This window comes from Lygodium microphyllum, chromosome 24 (genome assembly GCF_053477565.2).
Source record: "Lygodium microphyllum isolate KBCC chromosome 24, Lygodium_microphyllum_v1.1.10, whole genome shotgun sequence".
Classification (NCBI taxonomy): Eukaryota; Viridiplantae; Streptophyta; class Polypodiopsida; order Schizaeales; family Lygodiaceae; genus Lygodium; species Lygodium microphyllum.
Window position 1 is genome coordinate 80922392 of NC_141158.1, and position 25624 is coordinate 80948015.

Sequence of the window (25624 nt, forward strand, 5' to 3'; positions counted from 1 at the left end):
CATAGAAGTGAAGCCTATCAATTTATTTCTGCATCTTGAGAAGATAAATCTCTTCTAGACAAAAAAAACATACATAAAACAATAGCTTTCTCTCTGCTGCTCATACCACCAATCTAATGCTTCCATTGGCTCCGAAAGGGGGGTAAAATAGCAAGACACTTGCCCAGAAATCTCCCAGTTCGAAGTGTTGTTTGTTACCTGTAAACTACAATCGCACGTCGCGTAATTTCGCCAATCCTTCTTTTTGCATAAAATCTCCCCCCAAAAATGGCTAAAAGCTACTTGCTTTCTTTTACATGTCATCCTATTCTAGAAGTTGTCTACACTTTTTTTATATTTACAAAAAATAATATCTAAAATATCAAAAATAGGCTAAACTTGTCCAAAAATCTAGTATTTTTGAACCATCCACACTACGGACACTGATACTAATGACTAATATGGCATTGGCTCTCTAGATCAATAAGAAAGCCGAATGACGATGCACTCTAGAGTTTTTTACATTGTGTCCGCGTAGCGGCACGACAACGTGGCCAAATAAGTAAACCAGGTCAAATTGGTAAATTCGGCTAGACTAGTAAACTAGAACAACCTGGGAAGCGCGGATTGGTTGGAAAACTGGCGCATTGTTTTTCTTTCCCATGAACATTCTCTCCCTTGTCTTACTCTGTCCTTGTCTCCCTCTCTCTCGCGGTGAGGCTGGCGCTGTGCTACAGAAGTGCATGAAAATTTTCAAAAATCCCTGCGCTTCTTTCTCTCACCATCGCCATAGCTGGGACATCGAGCACCTTCCTCAACAGGGACGTCCACGTAGGCATGGATCTCACCCTAATTTCTTGCTTCTCTATTTGAGATATGAGCCTTGTAGCTCTATGGCAATCATTACAGACTTGCATATTCTTAACAATAGTGTAATTAGGACAACTTCAAAGACATGGCTTTTTCCCCTTCTGCATTGTGTATGCAGCAAAGCTTTTAGCTGAAATCACATGCTACATCAGCTCCTTTTGAACCATCTCCCAGAAATTGATTTTGTGATCAATTGCCACCAACAAAAGCCTGCAATCAGATTACATCCTGGCACAAATTTCAAAGCAATACTCTGATTCTCAGTTAGATCGTTTTTCCTGTGTTGAGTGCTTCACCCAAAAAGATAAAGGCAGTAATCCCAAGAAAAAAATTCTCTTTTAAGCTTGAGCTTGTATTACAAGATGAAGGCTAAGAAGTCCAAGGTAATAATCAGTGTGAATGGGAAGAATTTCTTCGAAAGGGGAGGTCTCCTGTTTCAAGTCCCCTGTTTACAATGCTTCACTCAGAAATGTAGAGACAATAATCCAAGAAGAATTTCTCCTTGCAACTCATGCAAGACTGATAACTGAGATATCCCATGTCTCTAGTGCTTCATTAAGAAATGCAAAGGCAATGATCCAAGAAGAATTTCTCTTTGCAGCTCAGACTAATCACCCAGAGGTTCCCGGTTTCCAATGCTTAACTCACAAATGCAGAGGCAATAATCCAGGAAGAATTTCTCATTGCAGCTGAGACTGGTCGCTGATAAAGCTCTGACTAATCACTGTGAACAGATCAGTGTGACCAAGAAGAAATTGTTGAAAAGAGGAGATTTCAATCACTGCTAGAACACATACATCTACTCAAAACCGGCCCTATTTTCCACATAGGAATTTGGATGTAGGTCTACCTACTAGTACCTCTCTCACCTATGGGAGGTTGGTAAAGGCTCTTTTGGGACCTTTTGTTCAACGTTGTGTCGGTATGTTGCTTAGGGAGAGTGCTGTTTTGGTATATTTGAGGGATAGTGGTGTTTTGGTATATTTATATCTAGGTGCGCTGGCCATGGGCTTAGCAAGGAAGCAAGGATCCACCTCGAAGTAATGAAAATGCAAATAGCGGACTTGACACATGCTGAAAATGCAAATGGCAAACTTGACACATGGCAAATTGGTACCTTGATTGACATGTATGCAAAATATTGGGACACGGAAGATGCACATAATATTTTTTATGAGACTCTCCACTCATAATGTTGTTGCATATTGTAGTACGTTGACGGTATGGAAGAGTTTTCAACCTCCTACTTGTATTGTAATCAGCTTGTTCAGTAATGGAAATCTTTCATGCTTGTCATGCGATCATGCTTGATAAAGTACTTGGTTGATACTACACTGATACAATCCATTGTTGGCTCAGAGGTGTCCACTTGGACTCTCAATCTATTTGGATTGTAAATAAATTTTTTGCATATCATAGTACATTGTTATGTATGCATTTGGGTTTGTTCGTTTGGTAATCGAAGCTTCTTTTCCAAGTGGATGGAGCAGACCTTATCATCGGAGATTCTTGAGAGGGTTTGCTTCATTGATAGCTTATGGTACTCTGTTGTGAGTAGAGCACGTTTAAAATCACGTGTTGCTAAATTTCTTTTCTAGCATGGATGCATCAAGATTGACATTAGTTTTTTTGCCAATTATCTTGAGGTAAACATTTGCATGGTTAAATTACAGTTTTATCAATACCATTGTTATTGAATATACTCTTTGACTTAGACATTTAAATACCATTTTTGTTAATGCAAAAATCATTGGGCTTTGTATGCCTTTTACAATCCTAAATTTTAAGAGGGTTTCACATTTAGAAAACAAAGGCATAAGTCTTTTGTATTTTGACTCCTTTGGGCTAATCGAGACTCGCGAGTGTTTACCAACTGTGCATCGTGCGCTAGAGACTCTTGCGCGCTTTGCAACTAATATAGAGCTCAGTGATGTCTCGAAGAGGTCGAATGAGTTAGATCTAGTTGTACCTACTTGCCCTCAGCATCCCAATCGCATCGATTGCGAGTTCTATGTTATGGCCTACATGAAGTTTTTGATTGAGGGGGCATTGCAAGACAAGGTGCCAAGGCGTTGGGTAAGTGGCTGAAAAACTTTTACTATGTAATTATAGCACATTTGTTGATGTGTTAATTTGATAAGTGATCTTTTTATCATGAAGTTTTTAAAATCTTAGTTCACTTATTCGGCTGTAGAATATCTAAAGAGAGGATTACAAAATTGGTGTAATAGTGTGTTGTAAATGGAGTAGTGTAGCAAATACTAGTTAATTTCTATAGTGGATTTTCATCCCATTTTGTATGATTGTGCTAATGCTCATGTGCATTCAATAATCCCTTCCTATTTTCTCATGTCCATGCCACATATCTTGTACATACGCGTTGTTTTGGCTAGTATTAAAATAGCAATATCTCTTTTGCCTTTGCGTGGGTTGTTTTGATCTAGCGTTAGCATAGGAGTTGTTTTGGCTAGTATTAAAATGACAATATTTATTTTGCATTTGCATGGGTTGTTTTGATCTAGTTTTAGCATACATGATATTCAATATTTAATTCATTTGTACTTTAAAGTACTTTTTTGTTATGTGTAGAGTATGTATAGGTCTTGCAGGTACATTTTGTTGCATGATATTCAGTCAATCTAGATTGACGATTGCAACATCTTAGAGAGATGAGGATATTTGTACATTGTTGTTGTTATATCCACTAATTATGGTTGTGTTCATATTGAAGCTTGACTAACATTCGTATTGTTTATAAAAGCTAAATTCCGGTTGTGGATACTACTGCTTGTAGGTGATCGTGTTGCTTCCTTGCAAAAGCATAGCTAGTGTTTGACAGTATACTGATTTAAAATGCGGACACATGGAATGCAATGCTTGATGGGTATGTCAAACGTGGACCTTGTGAGAAAGCATTGAGATATTACAAAATGATACAACTGCAAAGCATACTACAAATGTTGTTATCTTTGCCATGTACTTAAAAGCTTGTGGCACCTTGGGAGCATTAAGAGCAAACCAGGAAAGACATACTGAGATTGGAAACTCGGGCTTAGAAAATGATCCTACAATAGCAAATGTATTGATAGACATGGATGGAACAGCATGTTGACACAAGATTTTGTATCATGGACTACTCTGTTAAAGGCCTAAGCCCGAGTTCCCGATCTCAATATATATTTCCTAATCATTTCTTAATGCCCCCAAGGTGCCATAAGCTTTCAAGTACATAGCAAAAGTAATAATATTTATAGTATGCTTTGCAGCTGTATCATTTTGCAACATCTCAATGCTTCCTCACAAGGTCCACGTTTGACATACCCAACAAGCATTGCATTCCATGTGACCGCATTTCAAATCACTATACTGTCAAACACTAGCTATGCTTCTACAAGGAAGCAATACAATCACCTACAAGCAGTAGTATCCACAACCGGAATTTAGCATGCATGAACGATACGAATGCTAGTCAAGCTTCAATATGAACACGACCATAATTAGCGGATATAACAACAATAATATACAAACATCCTTACCTCTCTAAGATGTTGCAACCCTCAATCTAGATTGACCAAATATCATGCAACAAAATGTACATGCAAGACGTATACAAACTCTACACATAACAAAAAGTGCTTTAAAGTACAAATGAATTAAATATTGAATATCATGTATGCTAAAACTAAATCAAAACAGCCCATGCAATTGCAAAAGAAATATTGTCATTTTAATACTAGCCAAAACAACTCCTATGCTAACACTAGATCAAAACAGCCCACGCAAACGCAAAAGAAATATTGTCATTTTAATACTTGTCAAAACAGCTCGTATATACAAGGTATGTGGCATGAACATGAGAAAATAGCAAGGGATCCCTGAAGGCATATGAGCATTAGTACGATCATACAAAATGGGATGAAAATCCACTATAGAAATTAAACTCTTCTACCAATCATAACTAGTATTTGCTATATTACTCCATCTACAACACACTATTGCACTAATCCTGTAATCCTCTCTTTAGATCTTCTACGACCGAATAAGTGAACCAAGATTTTGAAAGCTTCATGATAAAAAGATCACTTATCAAATTAGCACATCAACAAATGTACTATAATTACATAATAAAAGTTTTTCAACCACTTATCCAATGCCTTGACAACTTGTCTTGCAATGCCCCCTCAATCAAAAACTTCATGTAGACCATAACATAGGACCCGCAATCAATGCGATTGGGATGTTGAGGGCAAGTAGGTACAACTAGATCTAACTCATCCGACCTCTTCGAGACATCACTGAGCTCTATATCCGTTGCAAAGCGCGTAAGAGTCTCTAGCGCACGATGTACAGTCGGTAAACACTCGCGAGCCTCGATTAGCCCAAGGGAGTCAAAATACAAAAGGCTTATGCCTTTGTCTTCTAAATGTAAAACCCTCTTAAATTTAGAGTTGTAAAGGACATACAAAGCCCAATGATTTTTACATTAACAAAAATGATATTTAAATGTCTAAGTCAAAGAGTATATTCAATAATAATGACATTGATAAAACCCTAATTTAACCATACAAATGTTTACCTAAAGATAATTGGCAAAAAAACAAATGTCAATCTTGATGCATCCACGTAAAAAAAAAATTTAGCAACACTCGTGATTTTGAACCTGCCCCACTCACAACAAAGTACCATAAGTTATCAATGAAGCACATCCTCTCAAGAATCTCCAATGATAAGAGCTGCTCCATCCACTTGGAAAAGAAGCTTCCATTACCAAACCAACAAACCCAAATATATACATAACAATGTACTATGATATACAAAAAATTTACTTACAAACCAAATAGATCGAGAGTCCGAGTGGACGCCTCTGAGCCAACAATGGACTATATCAGTGTAGTATCAACCTCAGCCACTAGGGATGATCTCGAGAATTTGAACTCAATATATACACATGTTTCTAGCATGTACACAAAACCATGGTACTAAGAACACTATGAATCACACAATATTACATAAAAGATAAAAAATAGATACTATCAACCCTAAACCTACAATAAGCTATCTGATCCCTCGTTCGCAAGACTTCCTCCTATGCAGTGTGGCTCAATAGTGCCACTGAAGATCACAAATATATAAGCACATACAGCCCCTTCAGACAATGACGGTGAAAAGATGCCAATAGTGGTCGTATCATCCCCAGCACATGGACCTTTGGACCTCAATCTCCTCTGTCGAGGGGTACGCTATCTCTGCTAGGCATAAATCAATACATAACTTTCAACAGATAGAATGAGCTTTGATTAGGAAAGAACTACAATATTAAAACCATCTTAAGACTCACCAGTGGGGTGATGGGGGCTGAAACTCAAGATTCAAACCTTTGAATATTGACAGGCAGGCCAACAAAGCACTTCAAAACTGTGGAATAATGCACTTTTCAGTTATGAGACCGAGTACTTGAGGAGCCCATTTTGGGTCATAGTCTCCATCATATGCATTTCCATCGCTAGTAACATCTCTGACATGAGATCCAACTATATCATCATCACCGACTACACCATCATCACTATCTTCATCCCTCTGTTGCAAATCATCACCATCTTTATCCCTCAGTTGCAAGTTCTAGGTCTCCATGAGATACCTTTTTCCGTGCCTATATTGAGAAGCATCGAATAAAACAAACTCATTGTATATATATAAAAAATACAAAATGAAGATAACTATTAAAATAAGAAATATGGCTTACATGCTTCTCGTATCCCTCATCTATTCTGTCTTCAATTCTTTTTAACTTGATGGACTTCTCAGCCATGTATTTGCTCATGGCTTTCTCCAAAAATTGTGAAATATAGCTAGTTACATCCATACAAGTCTTTATATCTTCAGGGATGAAGTCCCTTGCCAATTGAGCCCTCTTAAGGGTAGCAGGCTAAAACTTCTTCCTTGCCATTTCAAACTTTCTCTCCTTTTGGAAAAAGCGCTTCTGACTCTGCCGCATAGAGGTATCGGTAGATGACTTTGCGACGTTGGCATGGACAGTGTCATCTGTACTAGGGCTATCGACCTTGCATAGAGAAATGTCTATGTCCAAGCCATGCTCTTTCTTCAAGTGTTGTATCATCCTTAATCTTTTTTGAACTCATTTACACGTCTCCTCGGATAGACAGGACAAGCACGACACTACCGTGCCACTCTACCATTTGGACACACAATCTCCTCATATAGAGGCTCCTGAAATGAAAAGAACAGAAAGGCAAGCAAAATGTTAAGCATAATAACTATTTCATGTCTACAATGAAAAAAATGCAATTAAATGTCAATCAATAAACTTACGGTGCATGTATTTGTAGCAGTCCCGTCGCAACCCACATCAACATCATCAAATGCTCTGATATCAACATGGTCTGTTGTCAATGCTCCTAAGGATTCGAGCTCATCCTTGAAGACAACCTCATTTTATCTCTTTTTGGAGCGTGTACGAGCCATCGTTGCCTGAGAGATATTCCCTTGATATAACCAAGTCTTATTACAAATAAATAACTGCATAAAAAATTTGTCATTTGCAAATCGAAACATTTAATACATGAAGATCTAGTAGCAACTAGCAAAACCGAATATAGTCCCTCATAGCTATAAAGGTTACCCCGTATTTAGCTTTACAACTTGACTCAATGTCAAGACAAGGAAATTGCAATAGATTTTTGTGAGGTAATTGTATTGGGAGTCATGTTTGTTGAGCTAAAATATGCATTACTTGCTGATTAGCCTCTTAAACAGCCCCAAAACACACTAAAAATGCTCTTTTAGAGTAAAACCCTAAAACGGGGAGCAGTACGAGAAAGTTTAGTGGAAACCCTAATTTTTGGGACGCCCTTCCACATCTATAAATAGACAAGCTTCCCCCATTCAACCATCATCCTTGTTTGCAGGTTACACCAGCCCGCACACCCTCTGCTACTGTTGGCGCCCAATTTCCAGCCTGCAGCCCGCCTCCATCTGCTGTCCAGCCATCATCGACTGCAGCCACATCATCTTCAGCCTGTCCATTGCTGTAGGCGACAGCTCTTAGCTGCTGGCGACTGCTCTAAATTGTCCCAAACTACTGTTCAGCCTGCTGTCCATCATCTCCAGGGTCAGCCAGCCTGCGTTTTCAGCATTGTAGGCCCTGACACTCTCAGACACTGTTTCAGCCTGCTGTTTACAACAGAATGTTCACAGTTTCCAGCCCCCAATCGGTGGTACACTGCTGCGTTTACCAGTTTTCAGCCTCCAGACTGCTGCGTTTTGGTGACCAGCCTGCTGCCATTCACTATTCAGCACTCCTACACTCCGACTGGTGGTCACAGACTTGGGATCCGTCTTTGGTGGGCGTCACACTCCGACATTGCTCTGCCCTTGAGCACACTGTACACTCTATACATTCATTTACAGCATTCATTCAGAGTTGTGTTCTCTCTCTCCCTTCTTCTGTTTGTGTTTGAGTTTTGAGTTTTGCGTTTAGAGTTTGAGTTTTGCCCTCTGTGTCTGTGTCTGTGTCTTTGTGTTTCTGTCGTGGTCGTACACTCTGTGTGTCCTCAGTGCAAACCCTAGCAGTCTTCGTAACAATGCCGTGCCTTCACTCTTTACTGTCAACTGTGTACTCTCAACTGAGCTTCGATCCTCACCTCCTCACACAGATGCAGTACTAAACATACTACTTTGTACCCCACGCATCAAACCAATGCTACCATACATTGAGTTTTGCACATTTCTAATCATACCTGAACACGTTGGACCTTGCACACTATGCATTGGCTACTGCATACCATAGGGATTTATGCCATACATTCCCATATGCCGTCCTTGTGCAACCATAGCATGAAAATTCGTGCTACCATGAAAGTATCCTAACTGCCCCATCATAGCATGCATGCCTAGCTATCCAAAATCCATTGGGCTGACACTCCCATGATGATGGCCTTGCATTTGCATTCCTTGCCCCATAAGTACCAATTGTTTTCCTTCATTAGCAACTTTGAGAGCTTCAAGTGAAGACTTTGGCATTACCTTCGGGGCACCTTACTCTCCTGAAGATGTGGAAGATGACTTCTTCTTGCCCTTGTCCTTCTTCGGAGTATTCAAAAGAGGATACTTTGCCAATTCAATAAAGAGATTTGCTGATGCGATTGCATCTTAACAATCATGATTATAAAAGGGCGGTTGAGATAAGTCAACAATTCCCCGATGAGGTCACTGTTGTTGGGTATTTCACTCACGCCTCACTTACGCCTACACTCACATAGGAGTGTCGGTGATCAGTACGACACTGGGGCACTTTTTACTCTCAGTAGGAGAGGTTTTTTCCCCCAAACTTATGGTATTATTTCGTATGTGCTTATGACACACACTTATGGGCACTTACCATGTTCGGGTGTGAGCACCCCCTACAACCTGAGGTTTAAGGATTGTACCTCGTACTTTCAGCTTACACTCTTTCAGTCTATTGCATTGGGTGTTGTGCTTCACTCTTACACTATCTACTAAGTTTTTGTGTTGAGCTTCGATCTTGCCTTCTTCTCACATTTGGTATCAGAGCAACAATGGCTCTGCTTAACTCAGCTCTGTTCAGCTCAGCTTCATGGTTCTCCTCAGCTTAACCTTGCCTCAGGTTCAGCACGACCTGTAGCAATGGCTAGCGCTCTGCTCGTCAGCTCCTCCAGTTCCTGCCGCCAGGCCCTCAGGCGTTTGACCCCTTTTGTTCGTATTGTGTCACGTTTTTAGTACTTTCCGCCAGTTTGCTGGAGCCGCCACCAACGTGAGCCCATCCGTCTAACATCAGGCGCTTGCCGCTTTTGGCCCACCTGACGCCTTCCCTTCCCCCATCGACTGCGCCCCTGTGCCTGCCATGCCCTGCCAAACGCCATGTCAACCTGCAACCGCCACGTCGCCCACCAGCTGCTGTGCGCCTCGCAAGTACTCACTAGACGTTTGTTGTGCCGTTCGTCACCTGTCATGCCCCGCCAGACGTCCACTTGCTTAACGTACGTCCCGCCAGCTCAACCCGCCTAAAACGCCACCTGTACCTGCCTGACACCTGCTTGACGAATTTACGCCAGTCGACTCGTAATTTCTCTGGTAAACCTTTTTTTTAACTTTTTAATTCCAACATAAATTTCTGGAAACAGGGTTTCCTACTACACAGCAGGCACAGCATTCAGAAACGTATCTGGGACACATTGAATGCAAAATTTTTTGGCACATTCATCAAATATTTTGAGGCTTTCATGTTTTCTGAGGACATTGGCATACGCACTGCAGTTACAGTCACAAAAAGACTGATTTGACCAAACTTGAGGCAAGAAATTTTGGGGAATTTTGTTGATGCAGTGTTGCTGAACACTGATTGCATATTGAATTGCGTGCATTACAGACAGAGTTGACAGAGTGCACCTCTGTACACTAATTGCAGAAAGTTATTTCCTACAATTTCTGGGAATTTTCAGATTTCCAATTTGGTCCCGCTTCGACATTGCTCTTTTGCATTTTTTGGTAATTGATAATCATGGAAAATCAGGGAGGAGATGTCTTCACCTATGTATCCAATGAGGACAGATTGAATGGAAATAACTATTCACTTTGGTCCTTCATGATGAAGAATATACTCATGGCCAAAAATCTTTAGGACTATGCCAGTGGAGAAGAAGCAAGACCTGGAGTTGTGGCTCCAGCTACTTCTCCTCCAGAAGAACGTACACAACAAGCACCTCAGCCTACTCCACTTCAGCCACTTCCCCAAAGAACAACAGCTCAAAAAGCATGAGATACACGGGATGCACAGGCTTTGTCGTTGATTGCATTGACAGTTCAGCGGTCAATCATCCCCCACATTCGTTTAGCAACTTCTTCACGAGAAGCTTGGCTTACTTTGGAGCAGATGTTTACAGGCAAGAATAAGAATCGCATCTCTTTCTTAAAGAAAAAGTTAAGAGACATTGAAAATGGATGAAGGTGATTCTATTCAGGATCACTTTAACAAAATTCAGGACTTGCATGAGCAACTCATGAATATTGATGAGTACTATTCAGATGTACAAATGATATCTACTACTTTGAACTCATTACCTCCTTCATACTTGGCTTTTCATACGGCCTTAAACCTCACCATGAGGATTGCCACATAGCCAATACTTTTCTTCGATTAGTCTGTTTGCTTCTAGAGGAGGAGCATTTTACAGTGGTGCTTCGAGGCATATTACATCTCGCAAAGATTTATTTGCTTCTGTTGGTGCAGCTCCAATAGGCAAGTCTATACAGTGTGCCAACAATGCATCATACATTGTTTGAGGTATTGGGGAGATTGTGCTCACAGCCATTGATGGCTCTATTCTCCGCCTACAGGATGCTTTATTTGTGCCATGCATAAAGAAGAATTTGCTCTCTATTTCTTCTTTGGCACATTGTGGATTGCATGTCACATTTGATGATGACAGATGCATAGTGAGAGACAAAGAACACATGACTTTGGTCTTGACAGACACTTTATGTCATGGGTTATACGAGTTGGATGCTCTTTCAATTGATCAGTCAGTGTACTTGGCATCCACTCTTACTCCTGCTATGATACAGGCAGAGTTATGACATGCTAGGATGAGGCATGTAAACTTTAGCAGCTTGATGCTCTTGCAACGTACGCAGATGCTAGATGGATTACCTCTGCTGGAGAGACCTCTTAGGCACTTGTGCGAAGGATGTATTTTGGGAAATATGCATCGTTTTTCATTTCCCCGTGATGTTGCTTTTAGAGCAACAACCAAGTTGCACTTAGTGCATTCAGATGTATGTGGGCCTATGCAGACAAAGTCATTGGGAGGATATTACTATTTTATGACTTTTATTGATGATTTTACTCGATTTTGTTGGGTCTACTCTTTGGTCAAAAATTCAAAAGTGTATAATGCATTTTTGGCTTTTATTACACTTATTGAAAACCAGTTTGGTTGTAAAATTAAAACCCTCCGTTCGGACCAAGGGAGGGAGGAAATACATGTCCTCTATGCTGAATTCTTTTTTAAAGCAAAAGGGCATTGTCCATCAGTACACTACTGCTTATACTCCATAGCAGAATGGGGTTGCAAAGAGGAAGAATCGGTCACTCATGGAGATGGCCAAATGCATGCTGAAAGCAAAGAGCTTGCCACACAGTTTTTGGATGGAAGCCGTCATGTGTGCTTGCCATGTTCTGAACAGATGCCCCACCAAAGCTTTGAAGAAAATTACACCTTTTGAGGCTTGGAACAGCCGAAAACCTTCCGTTGGACACTTTCATACCTTTGGATGCCTTGCATATGCACATATTCCAAAGGTACTCAGAAAAAAGTTGGATAACAAGGCTGTTAAATGCATTTTTGTGGGTTATAGCAGTGAAAGCAAAGGCTACAGACTCTATGATCCTATTTCTAAAAAGGTGTTTGTCAATAGGAATGTACTATTTGATGAAAAATCAGAATTATCCCTAGCTGGTTTAGACACATATCAGACTGCCCGTGATGTATTTGAAGGGCTGCTGCCCATTACATTTGGTGATTCAGCTGAAGTTTCAGCAAGTAAACTCAATGTTCAGCCAACTACTCCTTTGGAAAATACAGAAAGTCAGCCATTGGCTGATCTGAATATTCAGCAAAGTGCTGAAAATGAAATTCAGCAAGAGCTTATGCACAGTCAGGAAGCAAAACAAATACCTAGATGGTATTTACAGACTATGAAAGATAGTCATCGCTGGTCATACTAGAAGGCAAGCTCCTATGCATGATATTGCACATACCATGGAGTTCGTTATGGCAGCAAGCACCCTTAATGATGAGGAGCCTGAATGTTTTGAGGATGTATAACAGAGTGTGCATTGGATGGCAACAATGAAAGCTGAATTAGATTCTATCACTAAGAATCAAACATGGGATTTAGTGTCTGCCATTTAGGAAGAAAGCCATTGGAACAAAATGGGTCTACAAGCTGAAACGGAATACAGATGGATCCATTGACAAATACAAGGCAATGCTTGTAGCTAAAGGCTATGCACAAAAGAAAGGCATTGACTATGAGGAGACATTTGCTCTTTCCCGCATGACGTGGATGGACTATACATCAATTGGACATTAAAACTGCATTTTTACATGGGGAACTTCATGAGGAAGTATATGTACAGTAGCCCATTGGTTTTGCAATTGAGAGATCAGAACACTTGGTTTGCAAGCTGAAAAAAGCTTTATATGGTCTAAAACAAGCTCCTAGAGCTTGGTATGCAAAGATAGATGCTTTCTTGCTTAGCCAAGGGTTCATAAGCAGTTCATCTGAGTCTACCCTTTATGTATGTAAAGAGGGGGGATCCATACTGATCATTTGTCTTTATGTTGATGATCTCTTGCTTACAGGGACACATGTTGATCAAATTTCAGCATTTAAACAAAATTTGCAATAAACTTTTGACATGTGTCAAACTTGGGGTCTTTGCATTATTACTTGGGCATTCAGTTCATACATGAAGCTAGAGGTATTGGGTTATCACAGTCAAGATACATCAGTAAACTTCTTGAGAAGTTTGGCTTACAGGATTCAAGCCAGTCTGTACACCAATGGAACCTGAACTTAAGCTGTCATTACATGATGACAGTGATTTGTTTGATATACACACATATGCTCCAACTGTTGGATGTCTTATTTACTTATGCAACACTAGGCCGGACATACAATTTGCAATTTCAGCCCTGAGCAGATATATGCATCAGCCACGCATGTCACATTGACAAGCTGTAAAGTGTATCTTCCGTTACTTACAAGGTACTAGATATCTTGGATTGCTTTATGCCAAGGGGGGACCAATGTAGTTACATGCTTACAGTGATTCTGATTGGGCTGGTGATTATGATTCACATCACTCCACTAGTAGCAATTGTTTCTTTCTTGGCTCATCCTGCATATCTTGGCTTAGCAAGAAACAGTCCACTGTTGCCACATCGTCATGTGAAGCTGAATACAAGGCAGCTTTCACTATAATATTTGAATGCATATGGATTAGACGCTTGCTAGTTGATCTGGATGTGTCTGTTACGGAGCCTACTCCTTTGTTCACTGACAGTCAAAGTGCCATTGCAGTGGCACGGAACTCAGTGTTTCATGCACGCACGAAACACGTTGAGATACATTATCACTTTGTCAGAGAGAGGCTACATGCAGGTGATATCAACCTTGTCTATTGTCCTACCACCAGTAATGTCGCTGACATCTTCACCAAAGCTCTTCCTCGTGACAAATTTGAAGCATTTCGCAATGCTTTAAATTTGATCTCCTTTGGTGCCGGATGATCCTTGTACTCTTGATCACCCACTCCAGGGGGGATTGTTGGGTATTTCACTCACGCCTCACTTACGCTTATGCTCAGATAGGAGTGTCGGCGATCAGTAGGATACTAGGGCACTTTTTACTCTCGGTAGGATAGATTTTTTTCCCCAGACTTATGGTATTATTTCGTACGTACTTATGGTACACACTTACGAGCACTTACCATGTTCGGGTGTAAACACCCCCTACAACCCTAAGGTTTAAGGGTTGTATCTTGTACTTTCAGCTTACTCTTTCAATCTATCGTATTGGGTGTCGTGCTTCACTCTCACACTGTCTACTAAGTTTCTATGTTGAGCTTCGATCTTGCCTTCTTCTCACAACTATCCAAGTGGCACCATTGCATTGTATTTTTCTTAAGCATGACACTTGGCATCACCTCTTGCATTACCCCATGCATTAGCATTGTGTTTTTGTGAAGATGCATCTATGCATATTTACATTCATGATTCATTATCTTTGAGTTACTCTTCACCTCTGAAGTCCTACTATTACTATTTTGTGTTTTATCATACACTTGTTTTTATGGTCTCTGCTTAAGTATTTCTTTACAGTTCCTTCCAAGGCTTATCACTAGGAAAAAGACCCTTAATGAGCTTAACCAATAGGTGATGCCAGGAGGCATATTCCACGATGGATTCCGTGAGGTTTTGCGGTGGATTCCGTAAAATTTTATTATTACCGGGGCTCATACACAAAGTGGATTCTTTGTGCGAGAAGTCGATGGGGACGCCTATCCTTTTTGGGCGTTTTGTTAATTTAATATGTAAGTGGGTGATTCCATAGCGGGTGATTCCGTAAAATACATATTTAAATTAATAAACGTTTATGAGTTTAAAATACGCACTCGTAATAAATTAAGGTTAGGATTGATTTCTAACCAATTTATTTATGTAGCTGAAGACTGATAGGTATTCACTTTTATCGGTTTAATTGTATTATTTTTCTAACAATTGTGAATGCTTCAGTTGATGTGTAGAGCGAGCAGCGGTGGCATTGGAAAGCATTGGAGGATAGCGTGTATTCAAATTATCATTAAATTTTGATGGGCGTGTATCTTAGACATGGCGCCTATATTTTGTCGCGCTTATTTATGAAAGTGCTTGATATTTATTTATTATTTTTGTATGCGCTTGGACGCACGATTTAAATATTTGTATTGGACATTATATTTGGGTACCGCCTGACTTCTTGGGCGCCCAATAGCTTTACTTATTTAGTGGCACAAAAGCAAATACAAAAGCTAAAGCGTGCTATTTGTAAATTGGGCTATTATTTGAGCTTGAAGATAAATAGTATATAAAATACATACTTTGTGGAGGGCTCACACAAGGCATGGGGGAAAATTGCACCCAATTGGTCTCTTGTTCATATCGTGCAAGCTTTCTTCATTGGTTTTTATGTAAAAAGTAGAGTTCTTTTATTCTTGGAGACCTTCTGACGCTCACTACGCGCGCATACGGCGACCAATCTATGCACCAGAATAGGGCTCTGGTTTGACTATTTTGGTCAAAATTCCCCAAACCACCTCTAGATTTAGGCTGAATGATAACATTCCAAGCCACCTTCACCCTAGCTAGACTTTCATGTCCTCCTGACCAAAAAAAGTTCTTGATGAAAGACTTCACTTGGCCAATGCATGACCTACAAAATGCTAATAGGAAGTAATATACTACATGGTTGCAAGAATAATCTTGTTCAAAATCACCTCTCTCAACTAACCAAAGACCTAATTAGAGACTTCACCTCACTAATGCATGACCTGGAAAATGCCACAAGAAGTGATATACCGCATGGTCACAAAAAGAACCTTGTTCACAACTAGCTAACAAAAGTCCTCATAAGAGACTTCATCTAGCCAATGCATGACCTATAAAATTCCAACAGGAAGTGATAACTACATGGTCGCAAGAAGAACCTTGTTTGCAACCATCCACTCTCACAGCAATTCCTCAATGCAAACCCTAGCATATCTTCATGCACCCATCTTCTTAATTGTGTTGATCCGTTTGCTAGAGTTTTGTTATTTCTTGGCTATGGAAAACACATGTACAATATGTGTGGAGGTCAAAACAACAACCTTTCTTCTTCTCTCAACTTAAGAAATCAATTGGGTAGCTCCATGACTCCATTATCAGCAAGTATGTAGACTATGCAAGATAGTTGTCAAAGTAAATGCTCCATGAATTTGGGCTCAAATGTTGGTTGTCATTGCCAGCAATTGGTGACATGAACTATTCATGTGAACATTTGAATATTCCACTGTTGGTTAGAGACCAATATTGAAGGTGACAAAGTCACGAGCACCTATGGATCAGTTGTATCGTGGATATCGCTTGATACTCAAGCCATTTGTAATTAATTTGGAGCATTCATCAATAATCTAAAGAAATACCAAAAGGGGTGCCAAGCTTTGGGGCCAACAAGTGTCATTAGTTGTGCATGAGCAATCTAGCTCTAGTTGTGTATGGATCTATTTTGCCAAGTTTACTGTTATGCTGAATTAAGTGTTTGCTAAAATTGGTTTACTGCCCTTTCACTTCCCAAAGGCTGGTTTCATGGTTCCCCTAACGGAACATCACCATCTTTTTGAAAGAGGTGAGGTTGTGGTCATCTGCAAGAGCGAACACATGCATTTTAGTTTGCTATAAATTAATTACAGCAAGGTTTTTACTCACTGAAAACAGCGTACAGTAAGGGGCAAACAGTGAGTGACACTTCAAGATTGCAAAGAATATGGTCTCAATGTTCATCTAACAATGGAACTTTCAATGAATGGAATGACAAGAAATGATAACCAGAACGATATGTCCCTCAACAAATTTCAAGTGAAACATCAATTAACCAAGAAAACATATTTGGCTGCGATCTCAACTTTTGCTAACCTTTGCTGTGCCCAATTATAGCTTTCACAATACGCCCCCGCTGCATCCAATGAGCTACCACAGAACGAAGGTCCTCCACTTCTTTAGAATAGTTGCCAAATTGAAATTCACCCTCACTTTCTCTGACAAGCAAAAGTAGTTTTAAAATCCCAGTAACATTATAGACAATACAAAATAGGGTCACAAGAGAAGCTTTTGGTACCCGTTGCCTGAGAAGTCGAATCTGAAAACTGTTAGGCCTGCTTCAACTAGCATGGATGTGATATTGGCATGGAGTTCACAATCCTGAAAAGGAACTTACAATCAAGAATCTGACCAAAAGCATAACCCATCCTCCCGGAAATGAAAAACCAAGTGATAAGAGCCACAACAAAAAACTAAAGATGCAACAATTTATCTAGAACGACAATGATAAGAAGATAGCTGCAGTCTCCTATGTTCGACCCATGGTAACCATGACAAATAAAACCACAAATTCAAATACCTTTGAGGAATTTAGACCATGGCAAAGGATAACAAGTTCTTGTCTGCCAGTCTCATGCAAAATTCCCGCCAGCTTTTCTCCATGAGAATTTACGATAGTCATCCTTTCTATAACAACAGAAAACATGTGATAGTAGAAAGTTGCACTTTTGCTTTCTCTTCATTATTTTAACCACTAAAAACACTTAAACTAGTACCATCTTGTTATCTGTTCCTCATGACAGGAACTAGCTACTAGTAGCTAATCTGCAACAAATTAGGTCTATGATTCAAGCAACATAAGTACTTATTTTGCTCCTGTATGACTTCAAGTGAGTGTTTGGAAAACTTAGTGACTAGGACAGAACATAAGGGTGAGGACTAGTTGAAGGTTTGCAATAGCTAGTGCAGTATAAATGCTGAAACAGACTCAAGCACAAAAACAGTCTGATAGAGTAAGCTTGTTAGAGAGATCAGTGTACTGTGCCAAAAATGAATGAACTACCAAAACCTAGCACACAAACATCATGCTAGCAACACAATAGAAGTAGAGCAAACAATATCCAGCCAAGGAGCAGCCACATCAGGGAGGACCATGTCTGCTGAAACCATGGAAGAGATCTGCCATAACAGTAATCCTTGAATACGAGCCACATGACCAGGGATGCCCAAGGCCAATTCAAAAATGAAGGCATTGCGGGTGCACCGAATGTGCCAAAAAGCTGTCCATCTGAGAAATGGAAGAGGCAGAGATTATCCAATTGCAAAGTGGAGAAAGAAGGGATCTTGCCAAGACCCAAGACCAAATGGGCGTTTGCTGCTGGTGAGTCACCGAGGTCCACACACAGGAAACAAAGCTCCAAATCTATCTAGCTAGAGGGCAGGAGATGACAAGATGAAGTATAGTCTCATCACATATAGTACAAAAGATACACCTGCCACGTGAGATCTTGCGAGCACATAGCACATCCCCAGTGGGAAGTCCACCGATATGCAGTCTCCACGTAAAAACTTTTCCTTGATCAAGAAACTTGGACCTCCACAATTGAATGAATTTGTCTTGCCACTTCACTCTGCTAGGATTTCTTGGCTAGCCAAATGGCCTATTTCATGTGACGTGTCACCTTTTGTTTGGTTGGCTTAAAGGCCTATCTCCATACGTTAATATACACTTATTCACCAATTTAAAAAAAGAATGAACTAAAATTTCAATTCTAAACCTCTAAACGAATGCCCACACCTAGAACTAGTACTTATGGTTTACCAACATACATATAAAATAAATACCTCCTCAATAGCAGCATTTATTTGCCAAGCTGGTGTTGCAAATGACCAAGAATAGTAAATCACTCCTAAAATCTGTGTGTTTGTTGTTTGTATCATCAATGTGCAATTCAAGTAGACTTAATCCACTCCAATTCGTCAATCATGGATGGAGCTCTCAATTAGTTTACTCTAATAGCCCAAGGCAAATAAAAGAGCACATTTCATGTAGGAAATTCGAAGCTTCCACGGTGTTAGCGCCTTTGAAGCAAATGATTGATTTCATGTGTTTGTTTGAACACCCATTTAATGTGGATATGGATGTACCACATGTCAATAATAGGATTGATCAAAGAATTTATCCAAGGTTTTGTGATGAGGCTGATTGCATTCGCACAGGTAAAACAGTCGATAATCAAAGCGCTCTAGCTCTTGCAAAGAACCCTATGTTTCCATGCCCACATGAAGCACATAGAGCATCAATACCATTTGCTCAAAAACGCATCCTAGATTCAAAGCTAGAGATGGTCCATTGTCCTATGTGGACAATGCAACACAAAACTTTACAAAGCTTCTCCTCATCACATGCACCTCCTTGGCTTGCAGCAACTCTCAAGATCTAAGAGGGGTGTTAGCATTCACTATTTCATGCATGTCATCTCCTTGTTGTTAACTCTATCAAAGTCTAACATAAACACAAGAGCTCCGACTATCCATAGTTGTGTGCATTTGTTCAACCCATCATTCATGTGAATTTTTTTTAGCAAACATGTGCATCTTGTTCCATCATCTCCTACCTATGAGTCTCAATCTTTGTTAGACAAGAACATTAGGAGCTCTAACATTGTTTTTGTCTATCATTTTATGTGATTTAGGCACTTTAGATGGAAGGCACATTAGTGTATTTCTTTTTTGGGCACTGCAGGCTATCCTTGGTGCCCACATTATGGGCTTGGCCACTTTGTTATCAATTGTGGCCCCAATTTGCCTATTTATAGGCGGCTTGGTCTCTTACTCTCATCATCCATCATTGACCCTTCGTAATCAGCCAGCCCTCCTCATTCTCTAATCCATCTGCTACCGTCTAGCACCCACATTGACGCATAGAGCTATGTGTTACCAATGACTATTGCAACCTTGTATCCTTCATCCATTGATGTCACATTGTTCCTTTTCTCACCTGCATTCTCTTTCTATCTCATTCTCTCTGTGTTTGCTTTCCTTTCCATCGCGCACTCTCACATGGTAGAGCCATGTGTGGGAGTTAAGAGTCTTTGAAGAGGAGAGTGCTATCTGTGTTGCACCTAGCTAGGTGATATTCTATAGGCAGGAAGATCTATGTTTGGTCATTGATCAGTGTAAGGTGGCTTGTTTCTTAGCCCCTTCCTATTGCCTTTTTTGCAGGACAGCCACTTTCAAACTTGCATTTTGTGTAGGTCCTCACATTACCTGCTATGTTTCACAAACTCGAACCCTCCAACAAACCTGGGCAACACCGAATTAGCCTCGGCGGTGTTAGTAGATATGTCAGTTCATGGGTGAGTCGATGCATGCCATTTAGGGTTGGGCACATTGTACTTATTTTAGGCATTTTTGTTGTGGTCATTTTATGTTAGTTTTGGTATTTATTATGCCAATCGGTCAGCATTAATGCTGGCCAACCAGCATTTGTTTGAGGCCTATTTTATGCCTATATATTGGGGCTCCTTCTCAATCAAGGTCATTCACCTCTAGTAGAGAGAGGGAGCCGATGTCGGTACCTTGACAACTAATGACTCACGTTGGATTTGTATTGTCTCATATCTTGGTATATGGATTCCATTCCCAAAGCATCTCTTTGCTCCTGAGTTCTTTGTGTAGTGTTCTTTTCTTTTGCAGTGTTTCTCTTTTCTTCGTCTCTTGTGTTCAACAATCTATTACAGCCATTTTCTACACTTCCATCACTGCATCCACTTCTGACATAGTATCAGATTTCAAGATCAAGGTTCTTGCTACTTTTTTCTACCGTTTCATGTCTGAGTTTTGACTTTTCTGCTGCTGATTGGACCTGTTCTTGGCTACTGCGACTGCTCTCCAACCTCGATGACCATTCTCTACTAATTTTCGGCCTGTTTCCATCAGCCTTTTGCTGTTTGCCCTCTACATTTATAGTTTTTTGGGCTGTTTCACGGCTGGGACCTGTTTATGACCCTTACTTTTCTGTGCATTGGAGATAGCAGGCCAGGCGACCTGTGTTTATGCAGATAGACTACATCTAATGCAGTTCCTAACTGCATTTTACTAATCAGCCTCTGCATTTTGCTCTTTTGCTTTCGTGCAAGGCTGGACAACAGTATTTCAGGCTGGTTCTAGCTGTGTTTGGTCCGTTTTTTCACTTTGTGATACACTGCTCAGCTTTAAAGAGGGTTCATGTGCATCTAGTTGTCCTGTTCTTATCACAACACTCTGGTTATTGTTGATCTTTTCTCTATGTGCTTTCTTTACTGCTTTGACCTCGTACTGTCTCATATCTTGGTATATGGATTCCATTTCTCGAGCATCTCTTTGCTTCTGAGTTTTTGTGCAACGTTCTTTTCTTTTGCAGTGTTTCTCTTATCTTTGTCTCTTGTGTTCAGCAGTCTATTACAACAGTTTTCCATGCTTCCATCACTACATCCACTTCTGACAAGCGGCACTTCGACCCATTTCAGATCTGTGTTTGCAGTCTAGGAGTCATACTTGCAACTAGGCAACCATTTATTCATAGGCAGATTTTCTGACCCAAGTGACAGATTCACTGGCTGGACACCTGCATTTTCTGCAGATTATTACATCAGCGGGCTCTCTAATTAGTCTTGTAGTCTCAAACAAACTGCATCAACTATTTTTTACCTCTGAATATCTATGTTTAGCAGACCAGCACTCCTTGCCTAGCATTTTGTGCTCCCTTTGGCATCAGATACTCCCCATCTACCTTGCTGACATCATCCTTTGCAGAACAGCAGCCCAATGGACCCCGATTACTCCAAGGATACCTCTTATTGGTTGCCTTTTCATCCCAGTTGCAGCATCCTCTTTTGTTTTCTTGTAGGTACTTCTTGAAGGACATCTATTGCTAATGTGTATGCTTTGGGGGATCACGTGAATCGAGATCATGCAAACCAACGACCATCCTATCATTCTCTCCCTTCATATTCTTCTGAAGCTTCTAGTCCTTGATTGACAGTGATGGCACCCCTTGAGCAAGTGCTTGTCCTACCCTCTCTATCCGCATCCCAGAAGCTGGATGGGACAAACTACCCTCTATAGTCCTACAGAGTCAAGTGCATCCTCGACAAATATGACCTTTGGGATTTTGTTACAATCTCTATACCCCAACCTACCATGGATCCCCATGATGCTATGACTTCAAACTCAACACCTTTATGGAATTGGTTTAATGCCAAATCTCGCTCGTTTCTCTTTTTGAGTTGTGCAGATTCTATGCTTGTGCATGTAAGACGTATCCACACAGCTGCAAAGCTTTGGAAGGGATTGGCAACTCTCCACCAAATCCATATTTGGTCATCGTCTATCTCCTGAGTTGAAGCTACAACAACTCTATGTCGCAAATTCCCCTATGATGAGGGGTCGCATCCACAAGATAGAGGAGATTCGAGATGAGCTTGCATCCCTTGGTTAAGACATTTCTCTCACATCCCTTGATCTAGCTATGACACCTCTCTCACATCTTCCATCAACGGAATATGATGTGTTCTCAACTCTCTTATATGGGAGACTATCACCAATCTTCTCACCTCTCATATACGAGAGACTATCACTTGGGAGGAGCTAGTCCCATTGGTGCTCGAGTAGGATGCATGTCACAGGGAGAGATTCTAGTAGAGCACATGCACATAGCCATGCTTTTGCGGCTTTATTACAAGTATAGGATACGCCAAGTAGAAGAAAGGAGTTGACCCCAATTTTCCTATTTATAGATGGCCTGCCCTCTCACTCTCATCATCCATCGTTGATCCATCATGATCAGCCAGCCCTCCTCATTCTCTCATCCCCCTATGATTGTCTAACGCCCACACAAACGCGTAGAAGTGGCCATGTCTTGGGGCTGACCATTGCAGCCTTGTATCCTTCAACCATTGCTATCAAATTGTTCATTTTCTCACCTTCGTTCTCTTTCTATCTCCTTCTCTTCATGTTCACTTTCTTTTCTATTACGCACTCTCACAAATTTAACATTTCACTCTAGAATGAACATGTTTGTTTCTAGTCATCTTTGTGTGTATTTCAATCACTTTTGCAACGTGGCAGTCTTGGAGGGCTAGTTTAGAAGCATTTTGCATTTTGGATTGGCCAAATTTTATGTGCCATTCATTTGCAGCAGTCAACCAGTTTTTCAGCTACTACCTATTTGATTTGCTGCCACATTCAAGGCTTATCATTCACCAAATTTGTTGCTCCATTCTCTAATTCATTGTTTGCAACATCAGCATTCTTCTGCCACATTATTGCACCCTCACTGACATAGTTGAGAAGGACTAACTATTTGATGAGTGAAGTTGTGTTCCTTCTCTCTTTGCACACACACACACATGCACTCTGTGTGTGTGTGTGTGTGTGCACGCGCGCCTTTCTCTCTCTTATCTTCATAATCTACTTCCATTGCGTACTCTCACTCATTCATAGAGGATTTCTTGTTTAGTCATTGGTGTCTTACCTAGGCCTGATTCACTAATGTTTCACTTGTAGAAGGATTGACCATCTTGCAGCAAAATGTTAAGAGGATACATAAATGACCTCCTTTTGAGATGAGGGAGGTGGCATGCCTCAGTCTCGTAGGAACAAGGCACAGCACCAAAGACAACATGTCACCAGGTAGGGAAGGAGGCAATGCCAAAGACTAATAGCACCCAAGTGTCAAAAAGAAACAAAGGTAGAGAGACCCAAAGCAACAAAAACAAGTTGAGGGGCAATGGACAATAGTTAGAGACCTTAGACTAGCTGCTCAAGAGGGACCACCTTGTAAAGAAATACTCCAACATAGAAGATAAACACAAATGTACAATGAAGCACAAAGTGGTAACAATACAATGTTCAACTTAAAAAAGCATTATAAACAAATTAGCTCTTTAAAACATCCCCAAAACGTGTAAAATACCCAAAGTTTCATTAAACGGTGCATAGTCCTAGAGAGTGTCTGTGTCCCATAAGCTAAACCCTAATTTGAGAGGGTCCAATCCTCTATAAATAAACAAACCGCCCACCACTCAACCTCATCCCTTGTCTTGCAAGTTTTCAACCATCAACTCTCCTTCCGCTAGCTATCAAGGCCATAGAGAATGCTGCCACATCATCACCAGCCCTTGGTGCCCTATCTACTATTGCTACCCTGTTGTCCAGCCTCTTCTCAAGCATAATACAACTTGCATTTACTACAATGCAAACTCAGTCTAGACTCTACATCAAATTCACCTTCTTCAAATGTTGTCACCCAACCTCATACTACTGCATGTGATTGGCTATGCACTCCTTCAGGCAATTACATTGATGCCCTTACCAGATCCAGTCCCAAAGACTACTGCGTTTTAGTTTCCAACCTGCTACCCTTCCACCTTCAACCTCATCTCGCTCAAATGCATGAACCCTTTTCTTCTACAGATGAGTCACCTCTTTCTTTGATGACTCAAAGTATGGACAGGAATCACCTATCCTTTTAGACCTAAACCCATCCTCCCCAATTGATCCTAAACACGGACTAGGTTCCGAACTCTTTAAAGGAAAAAGGAAAGTGGTAAAGTCCAAACCTCACAAAGACCCTCCTTGCATTACTTACCTAAAAAGAATAGTTTTTGTACATTTTGACAAAAACTTGGTCATGTAGATCGACTACCTTAGTGGCTAACTCTTTCCCCCCTCTTCTTGTTCGGTCTTCCTTCATCCATTAGATCCATTTGCATTGTGGACTACTATTTTGGCAATTCTCATCTGACATTGGAGCCATCTCCCAAGGTTGAGATTCGGGCTTGCTTACACCACTTGGTTAGCATAGGAACCCTTAATTCGAGATAGAGCATAGGCATGTTCCATGTACCTAGATGGCCGATTCTCCTTTGGCTATTCCAACTAAGGGGTGTCAAATCTACCTTCGTCATCAATTTCATTCTTCATCATGGTTCTCGGCACCACATGAACACTAAGATCAAATCCTCCTCCTTTGACATCAACATCCATGGTTAAGAGGGGGTTCCTACCCTTCCCTTAGTATCTACATGTTTTGGCATTTGACTTCGACATCCACATCCTTTCCCTGTTGTATCTGCCCTTTGCATTGCATAATCATCACCATCTTTGTAAAAGGACGCTTGGGCCAAGTGAACAAATTCTGCCACAAGGAACACTATCAATGTGGCATCTTGCTGCTGTCAGAGTGAAGCAATGCAGAAGCGATTGACCATGACAAATAGTGAACAGAGAGAGAAGAGAGAGAGAGAAAGAGACAGTGAAACGCAAAAAATCTGCAGTGAAGAATGCTGTATAAGGATGCAGAATTATACACGGGTGCAAAGAAGATATCTGCATATGTCTCCACCTCGAGGAACTCGATCTCTGTCAGCCCCGAGTGCAATCTCCGTCACCAACAAGCTAAAATCTATCAGATACAAGTGTCCAAGACTGCTGGAAACTCAGCCTTATAAAGGCTGAAAAGAATGCCTCAAAATAACCCAAAATAATCAGGTCGTTAAATGCAGCCGACTGCAATTGGACTGCAGTCGGCAAACAGTCCGACTCCTGCCACATGGCAAACTGCCATGTGG

The 25624-nt window shown here is 40.7% G+C and overlaps 1 protein-coding gene across 2 annotated transcripts in view; it reads right to left on the reverse strand.

Annotated features, from left to right (window-relative positions):
* The window catches only part of LOC148015290 (uncharacterized), a 92486-nt gene that overhangs the window by 58679 nt on the left and 8183 nt on the right, over positions 1 to 25624 (reverse strand). The window contains exons 2-4 of one of the 2 annotated variants that reach the window (XM_087665480.1): positions 17590 to 17696; positions 17308 to 17390; positions 17106 to 17227 (exon numbers count right to left, since the gene is read on the reverse strand). In XM_087665480.1, coding sequence (XP_087521606.1) covers positions 17106 to 17227; positions 17308 to 17390; positions 17590 to 17696 — 312 coding nt within the window. Of the gene's footprint in view, positions 1 to 17105; positions 17228 to 17307; positions 17391 to 17589; positions 17716 to 25624 lie in introns of those variants that run through there. The other variant, XM_087665479.1, reaches the window with a different exon arrangement.